At 42.3% G+C, this 20,845-nt stretch overlaps 1 protein-coding gene across 1 annotated transcript in view; it reads right to left on the bottom strand.

Moving 5' to 3' along the window:
- The window catches only part of LOC137371505 (basic helix-loop-helix domain-containing protein USF3), a 44,441-nt gene that overhangs the window by 12,119 nt on the left and 11,477 nt on the right, over positions 1–20,845 (bottom strand). Inside the window, exons 2-5 of the mRNA XM_068034196.1 lie at positions 14,685–14,767; positions 12,008–12,032; positions 6,407–6,489; positions 2,679–2,775 (exon numbers count right to left, since the gene is read on the bottom strand). Coding sequence (XP_067890297.1) covers positions 2,679–2,775; positions 6,407–6,489; positions 12,008–12,032; positions 14,685–14,735 — 256 coding nt within the window. The 5' untranslated portion in view covers positions 14,736–14,767. The remainder of the gene's footprint in view (positions 1–2,678; positions 2,776–6,406; positions 6,490–12,007; positions 12,033–14,684; positions 14,768–20,845) is intronic.

Genomic DNA, 20,845 nt, shown 5'->3' with positions numbered 1-20,845 from the left:
TCCTCAATGTGTAGATGGGACTTTGTCTCCACTAGAACTGTGCAGTGGTCACGCCTACCAATACTGTCATGGACAGATGCATTTGCAGAGGTAGATTGGGGAGGACAAGGTCAAGTAGGTTTTTCCCTCTTGTTGGTTCCCTCAAAACCTGCCACAGACCCAGTCTAGCAGCTATGTCCTTTAGGCCAGCTCAGTCAGTAGTGGTGCTACCGAGCCATTCTTGGTGATGCACACTGAAGTCCCCCACCCAGACTACATTCTGTGCCATTGCTGCCCTCAGTGCTTCTTCCAAGTGGTATTCAACATGGAGAAGTACAGATTCATCAGCTGAGGGTGAGGGACAGTAGATGGTTATCAGCAGGAGGTTTCCTTGCCCATGTTTGACCTGATGTCATGAAACTTCATGGGGTCCAGAGTCAATGTTGAGGGCTCCCAGGGCAACCCCCTCCTGACTGTATACCACTGCCACCACCTCCGGTGGGTATGTCCTGTGGTTGTGATGGTCGTGTCTGGGACATTGTCTGTCAGGTATGACTCCGTGAGAATGACTATGTCAGGCTGTTGCCAATTTTGGCACAAGATGTTAGTAAGGAGGACTTTGCAGGGTCGACAGGGCTGGGTTTGCCGTTGTCATTTCCAGTGCCTAGGTCGATGCTGGGTGGTTTGCCCGGTTTCATTCCCTTTGTTAGACTTCGTAGCAGTTTGATACAACGGAGTGGCTTGCTAGGCCATTTCAGAGGGCATTTAAGAGTCAACCACATTGCTGTGGAGTCACATGTAGGCCAGATCAGGTAAGGACGGCACATTTCCTTCCCTAAGCCAACAATTGACAATGGTGTTGCCATTCCAGATTTTATTAATTGAATTCAAATTTCACCATCTGCCGTGGTGGGATTCGAACCCATGTTCCCAAAGCATTAGTCTAGCCTTTCGATTATTAGTCCAGTGACATTACCACTACACCACCGCCTCCCCTATATGCTGAAATGAAAGCAGGTCTCAAATGCAAGGTTTCCTGAAGTTACAGTTTCAAATGTGTTGGGCATAGGCCCGTTTAACACAGGATCATTATCCCAGGTTACAAACCGGTAAACAAGTAGTTTGACTTTCTGGTTGCTCGTCACGAGTTTACACACTATTAGGGTGTTCATCAGCTGGAGGGCTCACCAATGGCCACTGATGGTCTTTAATGGCTAGCAAGTAAACCCCCAGCAAGCTGGGTACCAAGATACAAATGGCACTTTAAAGAGGTCAGTACAGCTGGGATATCCCCAATGATTGCGGCAATTTACAAACCTTTTCCATTTAGCGGTGTAGAATTTGTTACAGACACACACATTTACCACTAAAGGATAGACATGTTTGGTTAAACCAGCCTCTCTCAAGAGACACAATAAGAAAAGGAAAGTTCGGAAGAACCTTGAACTATATTTGACCCTCCATCTGTGACAGTAGGTTGTGTCTGTGTAACAGGTAGAACGGCTAGCAATACACAGACAGTAACAATCCAAGAAACATTGCTCCTTGTCCAGTAAGGGACTGCTCTATTTGGAACTTGTGAATGATCTCATGTGTAGGAGGAAACAAAAGGAAAGCATTGAAGACCATGGGATAACTGGCCCTTGCAAAGCCTCTGTTACAGCTCTTCACTGGAGTCCAGGTGAGTTCTGTGCTTTCCATCACACCCACTGTTTAGTCAGTCCTATTACAAGCTGCAAAGCTTTTAGCATTTGGTATTATGGGCTGGCGTCGTCAAACCTGGCCAGCCTGTCGACCAGTTCCCACAGCCTCTCTCGCACTCTCTCTCTGTCCCTAGTCTCCCTCCAAATCAGAGTCCCGGTTCCTACTACCCACTCTCTCTCAATGCTTCTCCTATCAAGTCAGATGCCCATCTCCTACTGCTCTCTCTGCTCTGTCCACAGAATTTCATATAATTTACAGCACAGAAACATGCCACTTGGCCTGACTAGTCAATGCCAATGACCATGCTCCACATGAGACCCTCCCACCCTACTTCATCTCATCCCATCAGCATATCCTTCTATTCCTTCCTCATGCATTTATCCAACTTCCCTTTAATGCATCTATATGGTAGCAAGTTCCACACTCGCTGGGTAAAGACGTTTCTCCTGAATTCCCTATTGGATTTACTAGTGACTATCTTATATTTATGGTCCCTAATTTTGGACTCTCCCAATGTGTATCCTTCAAATAACACAGAATTTCACCAGTCTTTGAAAAAATTTCTGGACAGTTCCACTTGTTAAACACAATCTCAGTTGTCTTGTGACAGATGATCTATTTAAGATGTTGTCTTTGCTGATAATGTTTGCTCTCACGTACAGTTGTCCTTGCACTCAGCACAAGGGGCTGTGGGGCTCCAATGACACCAATGAGGCACAGGACCTAGGTACAAAGCCAAACCCACGCCTATCTACTTAACTACGCTGACATTCCCTGTCAAAATCTTCAACATTCTGTTGCATTCAAAGCAGCATGAGAAAAGTAGAATGGCAGGGTGGAGGGGAGTGGGGGTTGGGGGGGGGGGGCGGGGTGCTGTGGAAGAGAAAGCAAATCGCTGAAGGTAACTAAGGTTTGTTTATGTTGGAAATAAGTTCCTACTTCTTAGCTACAGTAATGGAAGTGATTACACAATGATTGCCTCATCGTACATTTACCTTGTTCTTTGGTTCCTCCATTCAATAGAATTTCATCATTCTGTCTCTTCAGTTCAGAGATGTACTTGTACGCTTGATCTAGTATCATGTTTTTACTCTGCAAACAACAGGAAATTGTAGGTTAACAAAACCCAGTCCAATAGCATTTTTAAAAGCCGTACGAGGGAAAACGGGGCAATTGGTTAAGTTAGAAGAAAGGTGATGTCATGTTGGCACAACTGAATGGTGAGGAACTAGGATCTGTAGTGGAGCAGAGAGATTTGGAAGTCTAAGTGCACAAATTATTTAAAACTAGTGTACAGTTCCAAAAATTAATCAAAAAGGCTACTGGAATGTTGGTCTTCATCTCAAGGTGGCTGGAAAACAAAAGGAGCAAGTAATCCTTCAATTTTAGAGCGCCTCGGTCAGACCCCGTTTGGAGTACTGCATTCATCTCTGGGCACTGGACCTCGGGAAAGGATTTAATGGCCATGGATGGGGATCAAGAACAAGGGAGTATAATCTTAAAACAAGAACCAGGCCACTTAGCAAAGAAGGAAGCACTTTTAATGCAGGGTGTAGAAATCTAGAATTCTCTCCCCCCAAAGGCTGTGAACACTGGGGTCAATTGGAGCTTACCGGGCTGAGACTGATAGATTTTTGTTAGGTAAGGGTAACGAGAGATATGGGGAAAAGGCAAGTAAATGGAGTTGAGGTATAGATCAGTCATGATCTAACGGAATAGCCTCCTCCTGCTCCTATCTTTGGATCCCTCCTTTTCCTCATCTATATTTTTCCATAATCCCTTTCGAAACCTCCACTATCTCTGTGCTGTCGGACTGCTTGTTCGACATCCAGTCCTAGATGAGCCGCAATTTCCTGTGGTTAAACATTAGGAAAACCAAAGTAATCGGTTTCGGCTCCCACCATAACTCCATACGCTCACCACCAATGCCATCACCTCCCCGGCCATTGTCTCAGGCTGAACCAGACTGTTCACAAAGTCAGTGGCCTATTCAACCCTGAGCTGAACGTCTGAACTCATGTCCTCTCCATCATAAAGAGCACCTACTTCCATAATGTCACCAACCTTTGCCCCTACCCCAGCCTATGTGCCACAGAGCCCCACCTTCCATGCTTTTGTCTCTTCCAATGCTCCCCTATCCAGTCCACCTTTCCTCCACCCTCTGTAAAATTCAGCTCATCCAAAAATCTTCCGCCTGCATCCTATTGCATACCAAATATTATTCACTCTCCCAAATGTTGTTCACTCATTACACCTGTCTTCACTGGCCAGCACTGGCTCCTGGCCATCAGTAACTCAAAATTCTCATCCTAGTGTTCAATCCCCTCCATAGCTTCACTGCTCCCCATCTCTGCAGCCTTCTTGAGCTCTACAACCCCCAATCAATTGTAATCTCCTTCCCCTAACTCCGCACCTTTTGTGCATCCTACTTTACCCCAGCTCTATTCCAATCCCTGAAATTTTCCCCTCTAAAACCCTATACCTTTCCACTTCCCTCTCATCCTTTTAGATTCTTCTTAAACTTGCCTCATTGACCAAATTTTTGCTCACCCCTCCCAACATCCACGGTGACCCTTTCTTCTATACGCCTCTGTGACACACTGTGGGAGGTTTTATTACATTAAGGGTGCTATATAAATTCAAGTCCTTATTGGCGGCAGCAGTGGTTGAGGCTTCAACCAATAGAACCAATTTGGGAAAACTACCTCCCAAGTGTCAGCTTGTCTCGTTTAGTATCACTTTCACCACTGAATCAGACCCTGGTCCTGCACTTAGCATTTCAATTTAGCACCGTGGGAATGTTGTGTTGTTAAACTATAGTAGCCAAAAGATTATGGACATTAAACTAAACTTAGGCTAAATGTAAACAATACCATACTCGTGGCCAACTACTTTACTGCAACACCTGGAAACTTGTTGGAAATCATAGAATAGTACAGCACTGCAATTTTTTCTCTTTCAAGTGTTTGTCCAATTCCCTTTTGAAGGCTACTAATGAATCTGAATCCACCACCCTGTCAGGCAAAACATTCCAATCTTAACCATTCATTGCGTAAAAACGTTTTTCCACAAAATCACTTCTTTTTTCCCATCACCTTAAACCTATGCCCTTTGGTTATCACCCCTTCAACAATTTCTCTTTATTTACACTATCTAAACCTTTCGTGATTTTGAACACCTCTATCAAATCTCCTCTTAGCCTTTTCTGCTCTAAGGAGAACTACCCCAACTTCTTCAGTTTCTCCACATAAGTCCCCATCCCCGGTACTATTCTAACGCTAAAAAATAATAAATCTTTTTTGTACTACATAATTAGAAAAAAGAAAATGCATTTCTATAGCGCCTTTCATGATCTCAAGACACCCTAAAGTGCTTTACAGCTAATTCATTACTTATGAAGTGCAATCACTGCCTCAATGTAGGAAACATGGCAGCCAATTTGCGCACAGCAAGCTCTCACAAACATCAATGAGATAAATGACAAAGAATCAGTTTTGGTGATTGGACTTGAGGAATAAATATTGACCAGGGCATCAGGAGAACTCTTTTTGCTCTACTTTAAGATAATGCCATGGGCTTTTTTACTTGGAAAGGTAGACAGAGCCTCAGAATAACATCTCATACAAAAGCTGAGATACAGAACAATACTAAGTACCTCAGTGTGGTATAATTAGAGAAAAGTAATGAGTTCTCAGCACCAACAAATTCAAGCAACTGGGGACAAAGGCCAATTGGTGACTTTAGGACAAGCTTGCATCCAGAAATCTTGCTTCGAAACATTTAAAATAGTAATACTTGTATTTATATAGAACATTAAAACTCTGAAATGTCTCAAAATATCACACAGTTAATTATATAGATATCATAGAAAATTTACGACACAGATGGAGGTCATTCAGCCCATTGTATTCGTGCAGGTCAATGAAGAGCTACCCAGCCTAATCCCACCTCCTTTCACTAAATCCATAGCCCTGCAGGTCACAGCTGTTCAAGTAGATATCCGAGTACTTTTTAAATGTGCTGAGAGTTTCTGCCTCTACTACTCACATACACATACATACGCAACGAGTAAGAAACATCAAGTGAATCATTCATGATCTAACTACAGGCTCAAAGAGCTGAATGGCTTATTCCTCTTCCTATATTCCTATCGAAAGCCCTACCAAATTCTGCTACTATGAAAGTGAACCACATCCCATAACAAAAGAAACCATTAAAATCTCCCTTCTGCCAATGAAAAGGACTCCTTTCTCAGGAATGTTGTTTATAGGTGAGTGCCATCACTCCCTGGCATTGCCCAATCTCACTGAAACAGCTATACTTTCAAGTTGTATAATTTAAAAACAAAATATTCTTTCGTTCTGGCTCTAAAAACATCCATTTTTAGGCAGTCAACATGTTACAGTGATGGCAGGCCAGGGAGTCCCATTCACTATAGCTGCTCCACATCTCAGATTCAGTGTTTAAGGCCATTTTAAAGACTGACTGGGGATGAATAACCATGTCTTATTTCCCAACTTTCCATCAAGTATTATCCAAGAGATAAGAATGAAAGACACGGAGCAGGTCTATCAGTATCTGAAAACATAAGGGGCAGATTAATGCTTTCGGTTGTGTCTCAGTTAATTATCCTCAGTAGTATTATCATGATATTATCTATTTAGTCTGTATTAATGATTTTCAAATCCAAACAGGATATGAATAGTATTGGAAACAGTTTTACCTGCTTCAGAGCGGGAGAGCATGGAATAAGTTCTCCAATTTTATTTATTCCAGAGTTAATCTTCTTCTTTCGATGCCTTTCCACTAGGAACAACAGAATTTGTTCTTTTAAAAATTACTGAGTTAGAAAGTAGCTGTGCAAAAATCTACTTTTCTTCCCTTTCCCTCAAGGTTTCTTAATGTACCCATGCACAGCTGACAGTCAGGAAGTTAGTGTTGCAAATATGAACTGTATTCCTATTACTCCACGTCACAACCTCATGGAATTCATGTATGCTGCGCATTAACTAGATATTCAAAACACTTACACTCTTGTTAAACATGTAATAACCCCCCACCCCCCACTTTGTCCACCATAGGTAATTATTCAGTCAAATATCCAATGGCCAGTTAAAGCTCAAACTGAGAAAACTTCAGTTTTCAAATTTAGTTTATACCCAGCAGTGTTTACTGAAGCTCAGGTAATCCCCTGGCCTTGAAAGGACGTTTCTTGGATGGGTGGCTGGCTCTTTTAGGCGCACACTGCATTTTGCCAGCCCAACACTGCATCACTCGGCTTCTCTTCCCACATAGAAGTGTAGGGAAAGGTTATGTTGAACTCACTGAACATACAGAGCCTGCTCCACCTTTTCAGGAGGAGGAAGAGCACGCACATATTTCTGGATCACTTTTTAAAAAATAATGTCATTAAAAGAATCAAATCAACAGGTGATTAGAAAAAAGACAATGTGCCCTGTACTGCAATGGCACATTACAATGGACATGACCATTACTGTAACAGTTCAATGGACATGACCATTATTGTAATGGTATAACATTTAAAACTTGACCATCACTGAAGCTACAATGGGTACAGCCATTGCTATAACAGGATAATACAGTGGAAGTGTCCATTGCTGTAATGAGATAATGCAATTAATGTGCTGATTGCTGTAGATAGACAATATAGTGGATATGCCCAATGCTGTGGAAAGGGTGAGACAATGAATACACCCATTACTATCACAGGACAATACAACCTCTAAGCTTCTCTCCTGGTTTATCCACATTAGCTCTTCCTGCCCAGTACTCTACAAGAAGCACTCCTAGTACATTCTCTTGTGACACTAGGGAGAAATGGTGAGAAAGTTGGCATGAAGAAAATGACCTCAACTGATGAGTGACTACATCTTATTGAATCGACTTTCCTTTTCTCCTTCACATTGCTCAGAGAAAGTGCTGCACTACAGGAGAGGACCTAAGGAACACAACACAGGCCAAAGTCCTTCCAATATGGCACATAAAGTGTTCCGTGATACAACATTTTAATGGAGACACATGCTCCAGCACGCAAAGCTCTTGTTCCAGGAATACCACAGATGAAAAAGAATCCTGTGTCCATTGTAGACTAATTGATAGAGATTGATCATTGTGATTAGTCAACAACTCCAATATTGTAGTATCATGTGACTATCAGGGCGGTAGGTGAAAGAGATGGACGTTGATCTTTTACCATCCAGCAATTCCGGTGTACGGTGCTGTTTTAGACAAAATCTTCAAAATGATACATTGTACTATGAAACCTATACAGTTAATAAACACTGGACAGACGACTTCACACCTCATTAGGATGAAAGGCTCTGGGGGGCTTTCACACTCACATTGAATAGTGAATATCAACATAGTATGATGCATGTTGTAGTTACTGCAGACGTGACTTTCTCTCACGAGTGTACCTACACAAAGCACTGAATTATCAAAATTAAGTCTGTTTACAACAATACTAGTATATTTGCTATAAAGTAAAATTTAGTTTCCATGTAGGAAGGAACCCAATATTCTGTAATTATTATAGGCGTATTCCACTAAACTGCCACCCAACAAAAGCGCAGGGGCGTGGGACTAATTGGATAGCTTTCAGAGAGCTGGCACAGGCATGATGTGCCAAATGGATCCTTCTGTGCTGTATGATTCAATGAAAGCTAAATATCTTAGTGAAACAACTATGTGCTTGGTGCTGCGGCTCAGTCTTGCTTTCTGTGCCGGAGCTGCTTGTCCAAGAAGCCTGCGAGCACTGTTTCTGCAGCTTCACCACCAAGCTCAAAGAAAGAGGGCTCCACAACAATTTTCTGTATCCAAGCTGCTGCTGGGCAACAAACCAAAAATATGAACCAAGGCAACACAGGGGAAGAACAGTAACTGTGCCATGACAAGACAAAAGATAGCAAGAAAATAAATTTTAAAACAAACAATCCGATATATTTAGAACTACTATGCAAAACACCTGGGACAACTCCAGGCAATGTCATATACTGCATTTTTCCTCATAGTAAGATTGCTACCTGTGCAGATTGTCAAAATATAGGTAACTCTGTCCTCACTGCTGTTAAAAATATACTATTTTTTCTTTATTAATTCTTAGAACACAGGCATTGCTGGCAAGGTCATCCCTACAGCCAAGATTCAGCACTTCAGTCACCTCAAGTGATAAGGTGAGTAGTACTAAAGTGTGTCTTTTTATTTATTATTTTAAATTAGTGTAATTTATTAAGGACTTTAGATTGTAGTGGGTAGTGTTTGGAGGTAAGTCATGGCAGGAGAGCTCGCACCCGTGATATGCTCCTCTTGCGCTATGTGGGAAATCAGGGACGCTTCCAGTGTCCCTGACGACCATGTGTGTGGGAAGTGTATCCATCTGCAGCTACTGGCTACCCGCATTACGGAGCTAGAGCTGCGGGTGGATTCACTGTGGAGCATCCGCGATGCTGAGGACGTTGTGGATAGCACGTTTAGAGAGGTGGTCACACTGCAGGTAATGGCAGCACAGGCAGAAAAGAGATGGGTGACCACCAGATGGAGTAGTAGGCGTAGACAGGTAGTACAGGAGTCCCCTATGGCCATCCTCCTCTCAAACAGATATACTGCTTTGGATACTGTTGTGGGGGTGAGGGGGCCTCCCAGGGGAAAGCAGCAACAGCCAGGTCCGTGACATCAAGGATGGTTCTCTGCTGCAGAGCAGGGGAAAAAAGGAGTGGAAGAGCTATAGTGATGGGGTATTCTATCGTAAGGGGTACAGATAGGCATTTCTGTGGCCGCAAACGTGACTCCAGCATGGTATGTTGCCTCCCTGGTGCTAGGGTCAAGGATGTCACAGAGCGGCTGCAGGACATTCTGAAGGGGGAGGGGGAGCAGCCAGAGGTCATGGTACACATTGGTACCAACGACATAGGCAGAAAAAGGGATGATGTCCCGCAACAAGAATTTAGGGAGCTCGGTAGCAGATTAAAAAGCAGGACCTCTAAGGTTGTAATCTCTGGATTACTCCTGGTGCCATGTGCTAGTGAGTTTAGAAATAGGAATATACAGCAGATGAATGCGTGGCTGAGGAGATGGTGCAGGAGGGAGGGCTTTAGTTTCCTGGATCACTGGGTCTGTTTCTGGCAAAGGTGAGACCTGTACAAGTTGGACAGGTTGCACCTGAACCGGAATGGGACAAGCATCCTTGCTGGGAGGTTTGCTTGTGCTGTTGGTGGGGGGGGGGGGGTTTAAACTAATTTGGCAGGGGGGTGGGATAGAGTGGAGGTACAGTAGGAGGTAATATAGAACAGAAACTGAGTCTGTCTGGAAAGCAGAGCAAATATAGATCTGGTAAGGCACAAGTGAAAAATGTAAGGCTGGATTACATCTATTTCATGCAAGGAGTCTTACTAGTAAGGCAGATGAATTGAGGACGTTGATTAGCACATGGGATTATGATATTATTGCTATCACAGAGAGATGGTTGAGGGAGGAACAGGACTGGCAGCTCAATATTCCAGGGTATAGAATCTTCAGACGCAAGAGGGGAGGGGATAAAAGAGGAGATAGCATTGCACTGTTGATCAAGGAGTCAATTACTGCAGTAAGGAGGGATGAGATCTTAGAAGGTTCCTCAAATGAGGCCATTTGGGTAGAACTTAAAAACAAAAAGGGGGCAATCACTTGGCTGGGTGTGTACTACAGGCCTCCAAACAATCAGGAAGAGATAGAAGAGCAAATACATAGGCAAATCTCAGAGAGGTGTAAAAATAATAGGTAATAATAGTAGGGGATTTCAACTTCTGCAATAGTAACCACTGACCACCTCTAGGCGCTTACCCACTGTCTCGAGACAAGGAGGCCAAAGAAGAAGTAGTCGTCTTAGTGCAAAAGGCTTAAAGGGAGCGGAATTCTTAAAATGCATAGAGGAGAGCTTTTTGAGCCAGTACGTGGAAAGTCCTACAAGAGAAGGGGCAGTACTGGACCTAATCCTAGGGAATGAAGCTGGACAAGTGGTAGAAGTGTCATTTCGGGGATAGTGACCATAATCCTCTAAGATTTAAGGTAGTTATGGAAAAGGACAAAGATGGACCAGAAATAAAGGTACTGAATTGGGGGAAGGCCGATTTCAATATGATAAAACAAGATCTGGCCAAAGTGGACTGGGAGCAGTTACTTGTAGGAAAGTCTACAGCACATCAGTGGGAGTCATTCAAAGAGGAAATTGTGAGAGTTCAGATCCAACATGTACCCGTTAAGGTGAAGGGTAGGACCAACAGGTCCAGGGAACCCTGGATGTCAAGGGATATAGAGGCTTACGGCAGATCCCAAGCGCTGAAAACAGCGGAGGCACTAGAGGAGTATAGAGAAAGTGTAGGGTGGCACTTAAAAAAGTAATTAGGAGAGCGAAGAGGGGACATGGAAAAACACTAGCGGGCAAGATAACGGAAAATCCTAAGGAGTTTTATAAGTATATTAAGGGTATGAGGATAACCAGGGAAAGAGTAGGGTCCATTAGGGACCCACGTGGCAATCTTCGTGTGGAGCCAGAGGACATAGATGAGGTTTTAAATTGTTATTTTTCATCGGTGTTCACTATGGAGAAGGACGATGCAGGTGTAGAGATCAGGGAGGGGGATTGTGATATACTTGAAGAAATTAGCATCGAAAGGGAGGAAGTATTAGCTGCTTTAGCGGACTAAATTTAATAGGTGCCCGTGAAATCAAAATACTGTTGGCAAATCAATGACTGTAGAGCAGACAAGGCAAAAGACATAATTCTGAGGCAGGAAGATATTTTTTGAACTCGAGAGTCAGCCACACTGAAGATCATGCATTTTCTAGTTACCTGCAATCCTACCCATGATCCTAACTTCATTTTTTGTGTATGAAGTGGAAGTACATTACCCAAACTTGTTAATGAATACTTTCAAGGTCATTAGACAACATATCCACTTTATCCATCACGTATTCCAGATAAAGATGTCTTCTTTATTGGTTCCTCGTTACTTGGTACAGGCCCAGCCTGGTACTCTACCTGTCTCACTCTTCTTTAATTTGGGGACCTGGGAAAACTGGTGCCTAGGATTAGTAACACTCATGAGATTGGTGGGTCTAGAGTTGAAATGCAGTATGATAAGCTAGAAGTACATTTTTCACATGTGAGACAAGAGGAGACAGGCCAAGAGTAAACAACATTTGTAGTTATAATGGCCATTATCAAAAAATAAGAGTGATATGTTTTCTCACACTCCCCTTTATATGGTCCAAAACTAAGATGCTGAACGATTACACTGCTCAACCATTAATAAATGCAAACACTTACCTGCGTTGTGAGTTTCTCGGTTTTTCTTCCTATTAAGAAAAAAACAAATGAGACACTGCACTTCAGATAGAACATCCAGCACAGAAACAGGCCATTCGGCCCAACTGGTCTATGCTGGTGCTTATGCCACAGGAGGCTCCTCCCACCCTGTTTTATCTCACCCCATCAGCATATCCTTCCATTCTTTTCTCCCTCATATGTCTTTCTAGATTCCCCTTAAATGTGTCTATGTTATTTGCCTCAACCACTCCCTTTGGTAGTGAGTTCCACATTCACCACTCTCTAGGTAAAGAAATTTCTCCTAAATTCCCTATTGGATTTGTTAGTGACTATCTTATATTTATTGCCCCTTATTCTGGACTCCCCCCACAATTGGAAACATCTTCTCCACACTTTCAGAATTTTAAGGACCTCTATCGGGTCACCTGTAAGCCTTCTCTTTTCTATAGAAGAGAACTCCAGGCTGTTAATTCTTTCCCGATAGTTATAACCTCTTCTATGTGTAACATTTTCTGCAAATTATTATAATTTTGAGCATTTAATCAGTATTTGCCCTCAATTTACATGTATACCAACAGCTTGGCAGAGATATAATGAGAGCTTAGTCTTTAGTGATGCCAAGAGCAAAGAGATGAGTAACCAGCTTGCTGGTTTGTAGTGGTACTGGTAGAGGAAGACATGCTGACAATGATGCTGGGAGATACTACCAGCCCTTCTCCAAATATTATCATAAGATCGTTAACATGCAGTCAAACCCAGTGGAGCTTTGGGCTTAAAGGCATCTCTGGCACTGCCGCACTCTCTCCTCTGCAGTGACAGACCAGCCTGGATTATATTTCAAATGTCGAACCCTCAACCTTCTGACTCAAGAGACAAGAGGACTGTCAACTGATCCAAGTTTAAGAAAATGGTTATAAATAGTTTATTTTGCCAACTAAGCATTTAAACAGTCCTAAACAGAAACAAATTAAAATAGTGGAATGCAGAGGGCTGGACAAGTTTTGGTTGTGCAGTGCTGAAAACTGTTTGGCTTTAAAATGGTCTTATCATACTGATCATTTTTTTGGAACATTACAGGATTTATCTGCCATCACAATTCAAGTGTAACATTCCATAAATCTACAAACAGAAATGCCCTAAGATCTCAGTGATTCAAAACGGGTGATGCTTTTATGCAGCTGCAGTATAAATGAAATACAATATTATTGTGACAGCATTTCCCTCCCATGTGCCCTCTACCAAAAAAAGGCAAGAGTAGCACAACTGAGGAAGGAGCACCACTTCCAGTATCTCCTCCAAGTCACAATTCATCCTGACTTGTCATTCCTTCATCATTGCTGGGACAATATTCTCGAATTCCCTATATAACAGCATAGTCCAAAGCCACTTGGGCGGCAGTGGTTCAAGGAAAAGGCCCATCATCATCTTCTCTGGGTAACTTGGGATGGACAAGAAATGCAGCCTTTCCATATCTAAAGAATAAGTTATTAAAAAGGAAGCGATTCGATTAACCCAAACAAGTCACTGGATTATTTTAGTAAACTTCCAAGTCCGTTTTCTGATATTTTACAATGGCTTGTGCTGAACTTTACTAAATTTTAAATATGTTCACTGAGAAATACCTTGGAATACTACACATGCCAGCTCTGAGTTTTGACCCATGTGTCTGCTTGTTTTTGCTTCACATAAAAAATTCAGCGGTACCTCAAGAACTGGAGATGATCAGTATCAATCAGATTAATTACAGGCTGGGACTGAAGGTTCCACTCAGGTCCCCCCGGAAACACAACCATAATTAGAAATATTACTATGGGGAATCACAACATCCAGACAGCTCCCTGCCTCTTTCTTCATCACTTCCATAACTTAGTACAAGAGGTATATCGTTTTCATGTGTTAAAGCCCTACCCATATACCAATACCATTAACCTGCAATTGGAGTGCACCATTTTTACACGATGCAGACAACCCAGATTTTAGACAGATGAATATGTTCAAGCATCCAGTTGCGTGCAATCCCAACATATATTCTAAATATAATTTAAAACAGCTTTAGAATAGATCCCAATAGGTTGGAAGCAAGCACACTCTTATTAGTTAGAGTCATAGAGACATTTACAGCGTGGAAGGAGGCCATTCGGCCCATCAAGTCCATGACGGCTCTCCAAGGAGCTATTCAGTCAATCCCACTCCCCTGCTCAATTCCTGTAGCCCTATAAGTCTATTTCCTTCAAGTGGCCATCCAATTTCCCTTTGAGGTTGTTGATTGTCTCCGCTTCCACCACCCTGTAGGCAGTGAGTTCCAGGTCATCACCACATGCTGTGTAAAAAAAGTGCTTCCTTAGACTCCCCCTGTATCGCTTGCCCAAAACTTCAATCAGTGTCCCCTTGTCCTTGTACCTTTAGTAATGGGAACAGTTTAACCTTGTCTAACTTATCCAAACCAGTGATGTAATGAAACTGGAGAAACTTTTGAGGGTCTGCTCATTTTGGAAGGGGATAATAGATAGTTAACTGTGGCCCTAAAGAGGTACATTACTGGGGCCTGTCCAGTGCATACTGGGACCAGGACCTAAGAGCAGTTCAATTTGATCTGGATTATTGGTACATGTGAATGCAACCTTTATACCCAGAAAAAATTCAATCACAAATCTGTTTCCAGAAAATTGCACCACACTTGCCTGTGAGTCCTATGCATGGGTGTCTGATTTTCTGTCATTTCTGGCATTGTGACTGTAGGCTCCCCTCCACCGCCTTCCACTGTAATAAATAAAAAAATAAATTAATGGCATATCAATGTAAAATCTAATTAGGTCAATCCAAGAGAAAGAATACAAGACTGGGATTGGATATGTTTGAGGATATTAGGCTTGTCTGCAATACTCCCTGTGGTGAAACAGCCTGCCAACATTCACCATCAGGACTCAACATGCAATGATCACTTGGATGCTGCTGGGCCTAAGTGGAGCTGCGCCCAGGCAAGCAGACAATGCCTCTTCCAGCCAAACCAAGCGCTAGTTGCCTGTGGCCCAAACACTATGACACAGAACTTGCTGGCAAAATAACTGCACGTTTTACAGCACTCGCTGTTATTAATGTGTAAATCCTCCAGCGACTTGTGGTGATGACAAGATTCCCTGAGAGTTTTGAATTGCCACAAGTTGCTGAACACTTTGCTCTGCTCCGCTGTTAACCTTGCAGAAACGGCAACTTGCCCTCAACCTCCCTGTGAGTTTCAATAAATTGTTGCATTTTCATGTTAATTACCCATTAAATTCACTGTAGAAAGTTAAACATAAGGATCCTTTTAATGAGGAGATTTCTGTTCCTTCAATGCCGCTCAACCTGTGTGGACCAGAAAGGGAACTGAAATTGTGGAGTTTCACTCCTGCAGCTGGTAAATTATTTAGTGATTTTACATTTTTAATTTTTTCCCTACTTTTCCTGTGTCATTTTTTTCTCTTTTAATCCAATCTATCTTTTGCTCTCTATTTCTTTCTGTCCCTGATTTGACTCCAATTCACCCAATTTCCTTCTCGGTCATTCCTCTGTTTTTTTTCTCAATCCTTAAACCTCGTTGATTCAGGAGACAGACTGTTGATCCTGTCAGTTCCTGAGGTCCAATATCCCTGTTACCCTCACCGCACCATCATCAGCTCACACTCCCAGCAAGTTGTGGCGCAAAACGTTTTTGAGCTGAAGTTTGAGGGGAAAAGTCTAACTAACGGGACACGCCGCGAGATGACCCACTCCAGCTAATTCTGGGCCATTATTGCAAAAATAGGCTTACAGTAAGGGTATTCCTCATCGATTTCCAGCTCTAGGTTTTTAAAACATACTGGTGGTATTGCTCAGTGAATTACAAGATACAATGTACTTTCTACATACTTAGAAAATAAGATACATCAGAAGTGCAAAGGAGACCATGGATTTGGTAAGAATTTTGTGAGGTGTGCACAGATGCACTGATAAAAGTGTTGAAATGTGTTTTTTTTTGGAACCAATCTGAAAAGCTTGGCAGATTGCATGTGTTATGGACACAGAAGACTATTCTTGTATCCTAGGTTGATTTTTGTGCTCTGCCAATCACAGTGGCAATGTCGCTAGACTCTGCTCATTTGCTGCTGAAAATCTGCTACTCAAGGTCATCCAAAACTCTGCTGCTCATATCCTAACTTGCACTATGTAAAGCTCACCCATCACCCTGCGCTCACTGGCCTAGATCGGCTCCCCATCCAGCAACATCTCAATTTTAAAATTCTCATTCTAGTTTTCAAAATCCTCCATGCTCTTTCCCATCTCTGTAACCTGCTTCAGCCCTAGAACTCTCCCGAGATCTCTGCACTCCAACAATTCTGGCCTCTTGAACATCCCTGGTTTTAATCGCTCCACCATGGTGGCTGTGCCCGAAGCGCTGAAATTCCCTCCCTAAACCTCTCCACCTCTCTCAGCTCTTTTAAGACACTCCTTAAAGCCTACTTCTTTAACCAAGCTTTTGATCACCTGTCTGAATATCTCATGTGCTTGGTTTCAAATTTTGTTTGATAATTGCTCCTGCAAGATGTCCTGGTACATTTTACTACATTAAAAGCGTTACATAAATATAAGTTGTCGTTGTTTGGATAAGGCCACTTCATCCCTGTTGGGCAGCTCTCCAGCTATTTAGAGAAGTTGGCAGAGGGAGTGGAGGGTCACATTGGACAGCTGCATTTTAGGACACAACATTCACACAGAGAAACAGCAAGTAAAAGAAACATTTATTGAGTGTTAGAGGAGCAAGACTTAATCATTAACCTCTCTGGTTTTAGCAAACAAATGTTGTAATCATTAAAAACACCAATGTTTAGATCATACCCAAGGTCCTCACCACAGCCATTCAATTAAAGAAAGACCAAATCCAATGCCTCAAATTTATTCCTTTTAATCCGATTGTGAAAAATTATGGGTCAGAATTAACTTTCTTGTGGATCTCAAAGGACTAATAGGGAAAACAAGCACCTAGAATTTTAACAACCATAACAGCATTTCTCTCCACTTTCAATCTGCAAGTTCAAATGCCTCAAACAATTGGCTTTCCTGCCACTGACTGAATAGGACGGATGCCCAGCCCAATGAGCCAATGGGGAACAGCAAGCTGCCAATGCCTGAAGAACACTTTAAGTTACAGAAAGGGCTGTTCTGATCGCCCATTTAAGAGAGATGAGAAGAAATTCTTTTCCTCTGGGAGGGTCATGAGTCTTTGGAATTCTCTTCCTCAAAAGGCGGTGGAAGCAGAGTCTTTGAATATTTTTAAGGCAGAGGTAGATAGATTCTTGATAAACAAGGGGGTGGAAGGTTATCGGGGGTAGGTGGAAATGTGGAGTAATCAGTTCAGCCATGAACTTATTGAATGGCGGAGCAGACTCAAAAGGCCGAGTAGCCTACTCCTGCTCCTAATTCGTATGTTCGTATAATTATATTCCAAGCAAATCAGGTCTATGTCTTTAATGTAGAAGAACGTTCTTCATCAATCCCATGCAAGTTCCAAATTTCTAACAGCTTATCAGGTATGCACCCAACTGCATTTGAATGTATGCTTGAAAGCCCAATTTCATAATCCCAGACACAAGAAATTCAGTGCAACACCAAAATAGGATTTTCACAGAATTGACCAGTTAATGGAAAGTTTGTAAGCACACCCAAAAGTAAAAGCACTCAACTAGATTGGAACATCACACATTCACTCTGTCTAAAGCAGGACTTCCCACCCGCCTTTTTTTATATTCTTTCATGGGATGCGAGCATCGCTGGCAAGGCCAGCAAATGCTGCCCATCCCTAATTGCCCTAGACAACTGAGTGCCTTGCTAGGCCATCTCAGAGGACAGTTAAGCGTCAACTACATTGCTGTGGGTCTGGAGTCACATGTAGGCCAGATCAAGCAAGGACAGCAGATTTTCTTCCCGAAAGGACATTAGTGAACCAGATGGGTTTTTACAACAATCAATGATAGTTTCACGGCACCAATACTGAGACTAGCTTTTAATTCCAGATTTTCATTAATTAATTGAATTTAAATTCCACTAGCTGCCATGGTGGGATTTGAACCTGTGTCCCCAGGGCATTAGCTTGAGCCTTTGGATTATTAGTTCAGTGACATTACCACTCCACCCACTCCCCAATTAGAATTGTGAATTAGTTTGAATCCTACTGAGAAACTGGCCCTAAATTTTCTCAACATCAGTTGCGCCATTGTTAAGTTGGAAAGTTAAACCATTCACCCACGGGGGAAGTTACACACAAATTTGCTGGGCTAAGTAAATATAAGTGCTGCATCTTCAAGTAACTTCCATGTCTTCTTCACTGTCAGCACAAGGTCAAACACTGATTTTGCACAACTATTTAAATGTGTGAGATTCAGAGAGATGAGAGGGAAAGGGAAAGAGAAAGGGGAAGAAAGAAAATCTGTACTTCCTGTTGCCCACATGAAAATAATAGTGCAAAAACAAATTAATTGCTAACAACGAAAAAAATGCTGGCATAAAAATGCTAGTGCCAGAAAATTGACCAGAAATGCTTGTCGGATTGTCAATTTCTATAAACCACCAAAATCAATACCAAATTATTGTATCACTTACACAAAGTCTCCACCCACTTCCTAAATAAATATAGTCTGAACAATCTGGAACTATCTCAGCTGCAGTGACGCACAGAACCACTAACAGGGGCTATTTTCTGGCGCTCGCCCACAAATTCACTTCCACATCCTGCACATGGTGGAATCTGAACAAGTGACTTCTGGGTCGCTAGTCCAAGACTATGAGCATTATGACACTGTTCCCACATCAGTGCCATAACCCTTAAGATCGACTGGCATCCCCAAAAGTGTTAATTGAGCCAGTCTGGTTATTGCTATTACCCGTTGTTCTTAGTGTATAAATGTAGTGCTTGCTAAGAACATGGCTCATGTTAAGTGTGTTCTGGTCAAGTGAGGAAGGGTCGAAGGTCTTCCCTCTTTCCCCAACCTTGTTTAACCACAAGTTTAATTCTTTCTTAAAGTGGATGCACTGTTCAATTCAGTAGGTGTTTGATTATTTACTTGCTATGATCATAACAAGAACCAATCAGACAGGTTTTCTTGAATTAACAATGAAAGAGGTTAACTTTATTGTACCTAAACCGAACTAATAAAATAACACACACCAACTTTCACTCTCAGACACACTAGAGGTTTACACACACACACACAAATAGGGTTAGAGTAGGAAAAGGTAAATTGGTTGAATTAGAGTCCATAAAAAAGGTATACAGTCTGTGGAATTTGGTGATTCAGCTGGTTTCGAGCTGATTTCAGTGGTTCTGAGGCTTTTAGTTTGAAGAGGTAGGTGACTGGTTTGGTGAGTCTCTTGGAGATAGCGATGTGGAAGATTTCCTCCAACTGTGTTTCTGGTTGTAGCTGGAATATGCAAAGGTGGTCAGTCAACAGCAGGATTTAAAAGCTTAAAAGTTGGAATGGGGAGAGAGACAGACAGAGAGAGAGAGACCCCCACTTGGGGTCTGCTCATGTCAGAGTCATTGCTTCTCCTTTGCTGCAGAGAAAAACACCAGGTTAAAATCACAGGTGGGAAGGAGCTTGCCACATGACAGTCACTGAGTCATTCAAACATAACAGTTAGCAGTATTTCTCTGCTTGCTGAGAGAACAGGCAGTTCCTTTAAACTTCCTGGGTCCTGATTCCCACTGGGAAATGCAGACATTTCGTCTCTGTCCTCACAACATTGCAATGTAGAATACAGTGCAGCAAAGTAGGTGATCATCTTAAGCGGAAAGGATGACTTTGTTGGCAGCTTGTCTTTTAAAAAATACAAATTCAGATCTCCAGTCAGTGCGTTCAAGAAAATTATCATTCAAAAAAGCATATTGGCGTAAAAGTGTGACAGCAACAGCATTGCTTGGAGTAGGACAACTATCTAATTTGAAATGTTGCCAGCAATTTTCTCCTTGTCTGGAACAGAGATGCTGATTGACAGGGGGAAATGGTGGCCTAATGGTAATGCCACTGAACTAGTAACCCTGGGCTAATGTCCTGGAGACATGGGTTCAAATCCCACCATGTCAGCTGGTGGAATTTAAATTCAATTAACTAATTTAAAAAATCTGGAATTGAAAGCTAGTGATGGTGTCATGAAACTACCAATTGTCATAAAAACTCATCCGGTTCACTAATGTCCTTGGGGGAAGGAAATCTGCCGTCCTTACCTGTTCTGGTCCAAATGTGACTTCAGACCCACAGCAATGGGGTTGACTCTTAACTGCCCTCTGAAATGACCTAGCAAGCCACTCAGTTATCAAGGACAATTAGGGATGGGCAACAAATGCTGGACTTGCCAGCAACGCCCAAATGCCTTGACAGAATAAAAAAAATTCCACAAACTGTGTACACTAGGAAACTTCCATTGACCTTTTGATTTTTAGGTAGAGTTTTGCACTCAAAAAGGCAAGTTAAATTATTTGCTGTTTTTGGTATCCGGTGTTAGTATGAAACACTCCCAGGTTCGATTTACTCCCATCGCTACCCAACAAGTGACGCCCATCAGGGAATAGCCCTCAAAACATGTGAATTGCCCATTCCTACTCCAATGCTGCTTATGGTCTCTACGTTGCTTGGACTGCTATTCCCCAAGTGAATTATCACATCCTTCCTCTGCAGCTAAAATTGGCAAAGTTGTCAATTTGGTTCCAAAACAACATCTATTTCATTCTAAGTTCTAGAATCCACTAATAACTGGGTTCAGATTGTATAAACTGAACTCAGGTAGTCACTAAAAGATAGTAAGGGAGATTTTCACCCCTCCCCTGCT

The sequence above is a fragment of the Heterodontus francisci genome, chromosome 6, assembly GCF_036365525.1.
Source record: "Heterodontus francisci isolate sHetFra1 chromosome 6, sHetFra1.hap1, whole genome shotgun sequence".
Classification (NCBI taxonomy): Eukaryota; Metazoa; Chordata; class Chondrichthyes; order Heterodontiformes; family Heterodontidae; genus Heterodontus; species Heterodontus francisci.
This window is presented reverse-complemented; position numbering and strand designations above follow the sequence as displayed.